The 7,775-nt window shown below is 39.8% G+C and overlaps 1 protein-coding gene across 4 annotated transcripts in view; it reads right to left on the bottom strand.

Annotated features, from left to right (window-relative positions):
* Positions 1-2,732: 2,732 nt before the first annotated feature.
* The window catches only part of LOC126471633 (metastasis-associated protein MTA3), a 228,201-nt gene continuing 223,158 nt past the window's right edge, over positions 2,733-7,775 (bottom strand). For all 4 annotated transcript variants that reach the window (XM_050099878.1, XM_050099871.1, XM_050099877.1 and 1 more), the window contains one exon: positions 2,733-5,003. Coding sequence is in view for 3 of the 4 variants with exons in the window: in XM_050099871.1 (XP_049955828.1) it covers positions 4,895-5,003 (109 nt within the window). In the remaining variant the exon portion in view is untranslated. The remainder of the gene's footprint in view (positions 5,004-7,775) is intronic.

Below are 7,775 nucleotides of genomic sequence, written 5' to 3'. Positions count from 1 at the left end.
TGCGTCAGCCACGTATAGCCAATAGGACAATAGTTCCAGCTAGCAGATTTTGCATGTACATACTTGAGAATGTAACAAAACCTGATTAGTCTCTTGCATCCAAACATGTCATCCAGCCACTGCTCTCTCATTGTGTAAAACCAGCAGCTACCACACCTTTCTTTCCCGTTATACATCATAGTAACCATTCACAATATTGCTGAAAGAAACAAGTATGCCACTGGCCCCTATCTCCTGCATAAATGTATACTGTTGCTGAGTATTTGGCAAATTTTGAAGTCAGTAAATTCTAACTGCAAATGGATTCAGGCAAACTCTGCTTTAAATGTGGTAGATCTTCATAAAAAGCCATGGTATGCAGTATACATTCCCATGGTTAGCAGCACAAAATTTAGTACCAACTTACGACTTCCCATCTTACATCCATCCCAGTTCACAGCCAGGCTGTGATATTGATCTCAGTGGCAATAGTTTAATCCGCGAATGTAAGATGATCCTGTATTTGTCTAATGACGAATTTGGGAAAAACTTCATCTGATAGTATAATCAGAGTGTGTGAGTGTGACTACAGCATATTTATGTCCGGCAATATGCCTTTATTCATTGACTGATAAAAGGTGACTCAAGACAGTACTATCAAGTAAGCACTGCACTTCAATACTCTATTAAACACATCATACGCAGAAGAAAATTTTTCAAACTAATGTCCATAGGTACTCTGTCTACCGCAGTGAATGTACGACATGTATATTTGGTTTAGTCAGGCAGAGTTTAAATGTTTTGAAAACTACACGAGTGCTGCATCATGATACAAACCCAGACAATTTTCCGTTGTTAGAATTTAACCATCTTTCATCACTTCACTTCAGTACATAAAATTCCAATATAGTCAGAAGCTTTGTCATTATTTTGACTTAACATTGCTTGACAATAGCTATTATTGATGGGTTTTGCTGCTAATATGATACAGCTGACTTTTCAGGCCCAGACCTCTGGCTTGACACAGACTGTGTAAATCAACAATATTTAATCTTGTGGTTGCAGTAGTCAAAAAAGTTGAAACATTATCATCTTCACTGTGACATAGCATATCACTCCATACATACATTTAGTACAAACAGGACTCGGGGATTAGGCCGTAAGTCTCTTCTGACTGGTCGACTGCTGCATACAAGGCATGATCCATGACTGTGATTCATGTAATCAATGTATCGTCAATCCATCCTGCCATTATTATCAGTAGATGAATCATGGTGAAGCCACTGCTTAATTTCCTAGCTCAGAAAAATCAGAGGAGACATATATTTGGTGTAATGAAAATATAGCAGTGCTTTAGAAGGTCACACTATGACAGTGGCAGTTTATGGATTGAATTCCTAGTGATGTTACATCCCTCGTGACAGCATTCCAGACATATTCAATAGAACAAGCAACATTAACAATCATTAAATTAGATACATATCTTCTGTACCTACAGTGCTCATAACACACAGTGTCATCCATCTTCGTTGCAAGATGGACAGTCCCGTTTCGCCAAGACAATGGCAGTTTATGGGATGAATTCCAAAAGATGTCAAAGACATTAGGGGTCCTGACCACCGACATCTGCAGATATGTTCAGATGTGAAATGAGCTGATGCATTGGAAGTAAGGCAAATATCTGCCAGCCACAGTGTTTCGTGAGAAATACAAACTCAGGAAGCGATGGGTTTGTATTTTGTATTGCTGAATCTTCAGTTACACACCGAAATGCTTGCAGCAAACAGATGCTGTCTAAAGTTTTGTATTGTTCACTTATGACACACATCATGTATACCAGATGTTCTGTTTCATATTATGTAAATGTGGGGTGCAAACACTGAAATGAACTGCATCCTACTGGCAAGATGGGACCCTGCCTGTGTGTTCTTTTCGATGCATTTGTACCAGGTGGTACATCATACCATTCTTTCCTTTGCTGTGCGTATTTCAACACAGCTTTTCTGTATCCGTGCAACTTTTATGCCCTGCAGTTTATCCACTCATGTAGTACAATGTATTCTATACCTCAAACCCAGAAGAAGACCCAGAGTCATATGGCTGTATGTCATGCCAAGCTATTCCCTTCTCTGCCACCACTGCCTCGCGAGGCCTCATAAATCGTAATTTCCCAAGCATGGGTAAATTCGAGAAACACCCCACCCACACCTACCCACCCCAAAGCCCAGTGAATTTAATATTTGTTCTGCATTTCCATATACACTGACAGCATTTTACTTATAGTCTAAATAGGAAAATAAGATTGTTTAAGTAATTCTGAAGACAGTGGCTGATTACCTCATAATTTTTAAGGTAATAATTTTGTCTCAAAAGAGATGTAAAACCTGTTATAAATATATGTAGAAGTCGTTTGTACTCACAGATGAAAAGTAATGCGTACAGTTAAGTAGAATACACAACAAATGTCACTGGAAATATTATCTGTATCATTCACTATAAACGTAACTCTTAAAAGTAAATATTTTCAAATAACTCACTAAAATTGTATTTTAGTTTTATATCATCTTGTTCTCAGTCTGAATGGAAATGAATCACGGCCGACTCTTCAACACACAAATCTGCTAAAACATAGAGCATTGTGAATTTTACGTAGCATCGGCATATTTGTTAAAATATAAAATGAAAAGCCTTCCATATTCAAATAAATAGAACTAGAGCAATTAACACAAGTGATGTCTGATTATTCATAACTGTTTTACAGCAGAAAAAATATTTTATTGCTTGTATGGGGAAAAAACACTTTAGAAATACACATTAAATATGAAATATATATATTGTGTGAACTGTACTTCATAAATTTTCCATCCACTGTGACGACAAGATTCTTGATCCTATGAGTCAGACAACATACCTTCAATTTAAAAATATATTACAATCAAATTCAAGAAACATTCAACCTAGTTCTTTATGTAAACTTGTCAATTAGCACTGACTAAGTACCAACAAGGTTACAATTAAAACACAGGTAAAATTTGTCTCTGCTGCAGAACAGTTCCATCAAAAAGCTCATAAGCTACATCAAATATTATAGAAAATATTTTAATATAGCTTTTATTAATTAAATGGATCTGCTTTCTATGTTCACGAACAGTTGATTTCTATTTTTCAATTGAAAATTGGGCTGTAGGTTTCAGTGTTATTTACACATGTTGTAGATCCAAAGTGGGTCATAATAGTGTTCCACGTTGCAAAATGAACTAAACTTCTATTTAAAGATGAAGTTACAGGAAAATTAACAAAAGAAGAATCAACAAAAATCCACTCTGGAACATAACACTATATGCTGCAACTACAAAATTGATATATTTATACAGGGTGTCATATTTACCCTAACCCACATTAAAAACAAGCCAAATGACAAAATGAATAAATTTTGGGTATAAAAAAATCCTTTCTTCCTATTTGCTGTAATACTGACATTCTATGTGACATGAGCATACACACAAATTGTGATATTCACTTCCAACTTACCTACAATACTTCATAGAAAGAGAAAGTGTTTAATGATGAAAACATGGCTAAAAAGAAACATTCCTTACAGACGAGGTTTCCCAAGTCAATATCATTTGCTGTAAAATGGAACTGTATGTGTGAATGTCTTGCAAATATAATGCTAGCACAGATGTGGTATTTTATTAGATATGGAATTACAAACTGGTCTGCACATCACCACATTGCCACTTGCATTAATGTCTTTAAATATGGCAATAACAGTCAACAACAGGAAGAAACAGACATATCTTAAATAGGATACAGATCTTGGGATGTAATATACATATATGTACAATAATGCAGAACAGGAAAGAAAAAAGTCTATTACTGCTTCCTTTCCCAAACCAATTCTCACATGGCAAAGGTCTCATTACATACACATTCAGATTCACCGAACAGTGCACTATGTGAGGGCCAAAAGCTTTCTTGTAACTAGCAATCCCATTTGAGTTATGTATCAATTTCTTGTCATAGGTGAGCAGTACGTACAACTCCAGTCACTTTTTTTTTATTTTTTTCCCGAAAAAGAATTTCTTGGCACACACATTCAAAAAATCCACAATCACTCAAACAGCATGACAAAACTGTTCTTGAAGTGATTAAGGACCTGCTTCCAGATACACAGGTAATACAGCGGCAGTTAACAAGACACAATAAACTTGTCAGTTTTTCATACCAATAAGCACCAGTAAAATTCACTCTGGATGTAATAATCGCGGAAGAGTAATTACGTATAAATTTTATTTGTGCTTCAAGTTATAAATGTGAATCATGAGCAAAATTTAACAATTTTCCACCATCAAATGTTACTTACATAAAAAAATTATCACATTCAGGTGGCAACTTATTGTAATGAGTAGTAAGAGGAATGGTAAATCGTTGATACCCTTCACTTTACAAAGAACACTCTTCTGGACAGCCTGTTTGTAACAGAGAAAGGCTGCATGGAAACACAAACACCACTTTTGTGCTACACATATTCCAATTATACGGTGTCCGATAATAGCACCTGTTTTGACAATTTCACACTGAAAAATGTGTACAAGAAATCACCATCTGTTTCAGCACACACAGTTCTACCACTTGCTAGGTAGGCAGTGGGCAAGTATTTGTGCAGCAGTTTTCGTAAATAATAACTGAACATTTTGGTACAACGAAAGTTACTATCTTCAGGACTTCACTTCACTTAAATGTCTTCAGAAGTTCACAGCACAAAATTCATGCATGTACACATGAACGAACTAATCATGCACACAAATCTGCATTACAGCAGCAAACACGAGATCCATCTTGAATCGCAGAGCAGGCTCCCATCTCAAAAGTATAAATTATTTTAACAACAGAGAGTCTGTGGATCATTTTGTCAGTCAAGAATAACCACCATTTCATCTGTCCCCTTGAAGTTGAGTTTTCTCCACGGTTTCCTGGCTGCCCGCCTCAGTTCCGTACCCGTCAACTGTCTTCTCATTTTCCTGAAAAGTATAATAATTTCTTTATATTTTTGCACATCTGCTTTTAGCAAAACAAAATACTATTACTTCTCCACAATTACTCAAGAACAGTTGTCTAGAAAGATGAAAACATTTGTGCTCGATGCGCACAGTAGTAGCGCCCACAACCACCATCTTTTTTCATATTACCCTGCATACAAATCGATTAAGTAAAGGATGAACCTTGCAAACATAATGAGTGGGCAGCTTCATATTTACAAATTTGAAACATACATTTTGATCCTTAAACGATTTAGAAAAGCCACAGCAGAACTAAACTGAATTGGTAGTCTTGCAATTGAAACTCCCCACCCCTTGAATACAAGTTCAGTATCTTCACCTTATTTGGTCAAAAACATTCAGTTTTAAGGGGGAAGACATTTCTCAATGATTAATTTACAAACCCGATGAGTGAATAAATAACTATGGATGACAGAGATGAGTCTTTTTTATTACATTGTGGGCAAAGATAAGACAACAAAACACTAGAAAGCAAGTATCACCAATGTTCAAACGGCGTTTATGACAATTATTAGCAATTTTATATATTCTACGTGGGAAAAATGCATCTAAAAACAAAGATTCTGTAACTTACCAAACGAAATCGTTGGTACGTTGATAGAGACAATAACAAACACAAACACACACACAAATTTCAAGCTTTCACAACCCACAGTTGCTTCATCAGGAAAGAGGGAAGGAGAGGGAAAGACGAAAGGATGTGGGTTTTAAGGGAGAGGGTGAGGAGTCATTCCAATCCTGGGAGCGGAAAGACTTACCTAGGGGGGGAAAAGGGACAGGTACACACACACACACACACACACACACACACACACACACACACATATTTGGTCTGTAAAGGCCTTTACAAATGTCTGCTTGTGTCTGTGCATGTGCGGATGGATATGTGTGTGCGTGCGCGCGCGAGTGTATACCTGTCCTTTTTTCCCCCTAAGGTAAGTCTTTCCGCTCCCGGGATTGGAATGACTCCTTACCCTCTCCCTTAAAACCCACATCCTTTCGTCTTTCCCTCTCCTTCCCTCTTTCCTGATGAGGCAACCGTTGGTTGCCACAGCTAGAATTTTGTGTGTGTGTGTTTGTGTGTCTGTCGATGTGCCAGCGCTTTCGTTTGGCGGGTCGCGTCACTTTGCCACGAAGAAAAGAGAGCAGTACACTCGTACTCTCTGCTGGAAGTATCACTTTGCCACGAAGAAAAATGATCCTAATCCTACCCCTAATGATCCAACTCCCCAAGACACTATCCAAATTGAACCCTGCCTGGAACACTTCCGTCCTCCGTCACAGCGGGACCCACCTCCTCTTCCTCAAAATCACCCTCTCCAAACCTTCCAGGAATTTCTGACTTCCAGCCTTGCCTCTCAATCCTTCTTAAAAAACCTTAATCCTACTCCCAACATCACCACTGCTGAAGCCCAGGCTATCCGTGATCTGAAGGCTGACGGGTCCATCGTCATTCTTCCGGCGGACAAGGGTTACACGACCGTGGTACTTGATCGTCGGGAGTATGTGGCTGAGGGACTGCGTCAGCTTTCAGACAACACCACATACAAAGTTTGCCAAGGTAATCCCATTCCTGATGTCCAGGCGGAGCTTCAAGGAATCCTCAGAACCTTAGGCCCCCTACAAAACCTTTCACCTGACTCCATCAACCTCCTGACCCCACCGACACCCCGCACCCCTACCTTCTACCTAAAATTCACAAACCCAATCATCCCGGCCGCCCCATTGTAGCTGGTTACCAAGCCCCCACAGAACGTATCTCTGCCTAGGTAGATCAACACCTTCAACCGATTACGTGCAGTTTTCCATCCTTCATCAAAGACACCAACCACTTTCTCGAACGCCTGGAATCCTTACCCAATCCGTTACCCCCAGAAACCATCCTTGTAACCATTGATGCCACTTCCTTATACACAAATATCCCGCACGTCCAGGGCCTCGCTACGATGGAGCACTTCCTTTCACGCCGATCACCTGCCACCCTATCTAAAACCTCTTTCCTCATTACCTTAGCCAGCTTCATCCTGACCCACAACTTCTTCACTTTTGAAGGCCAGACATACCAACAAATAAAGGGAACAGCCATGGGTACCAGGATGGCCCCTTCGTACGCCAACCTATTCATGGGTCGCTTAGAGGAAGCCTTCTTGGTTACCCAGGCCTGCCAACCCAAAGTTTGGTACAGATTTATTGATGACATCTTCATGATCTGGACTCACAGTGAAGAAGAACTCCAGAATTTCCTCTCCAACCTCAACTCCTTTGGTTCCATCAGATTCACCTGGTTCTACTCCAAATCCCATGCCACTTTCCTTGATGTTGACCTCCACCTGTCCAATGGCCAGCTTCACACGTCCGTCCACATCAAACCCACCAACAAGCAACAGTACCTCCATTATGACAGCTGCCACCCATTCCACATCAAACGGTCCCTTCCCTACAGCCTAGGTCTTCGTGGCAAACGAATCTGCTCCAGTCCGGAATCCCTGAAGCGTTACACCAACAACCTGACAACAGCTTTCGCATCCCGCAACTACCCTTCCGACCTGGTACAGAAGCAAATAACCAGAGCCACTTCCTCATCCTCTCAAACCCAGAACCTCCCACAGAAGAACCACAAAAGTGCCCCACTTGTGACAGGATACTTTCCGGGACTGGATCAGATTCTGAATGTGGCTCTCCAGCAGGGATACGACTTCCTCAAATCCTGCCCTGAAATGAGATCCATCCTTC

This window comes from Schistocerca serialis, chromosome 1, assembly GCF_023864345.2.
Source record: "Schistocerca serialis cubense isolate TAMUIC-IGC-003099 chromosome 1, iqSchSeri2.2, whole genome shotgun sequence".
Taxonomy (NCBI): Eukaryota; Metazoa; Arthropoda; class Insecta; order Orthoptera; family Acrididae; genus Schistocerca; species Schistocerca serialis.
The sequence above is the reverse complement of the archived record's forward strand: the minus strand, read 5'-3'. Positions and strand labels throughout refer to the sequence as shown.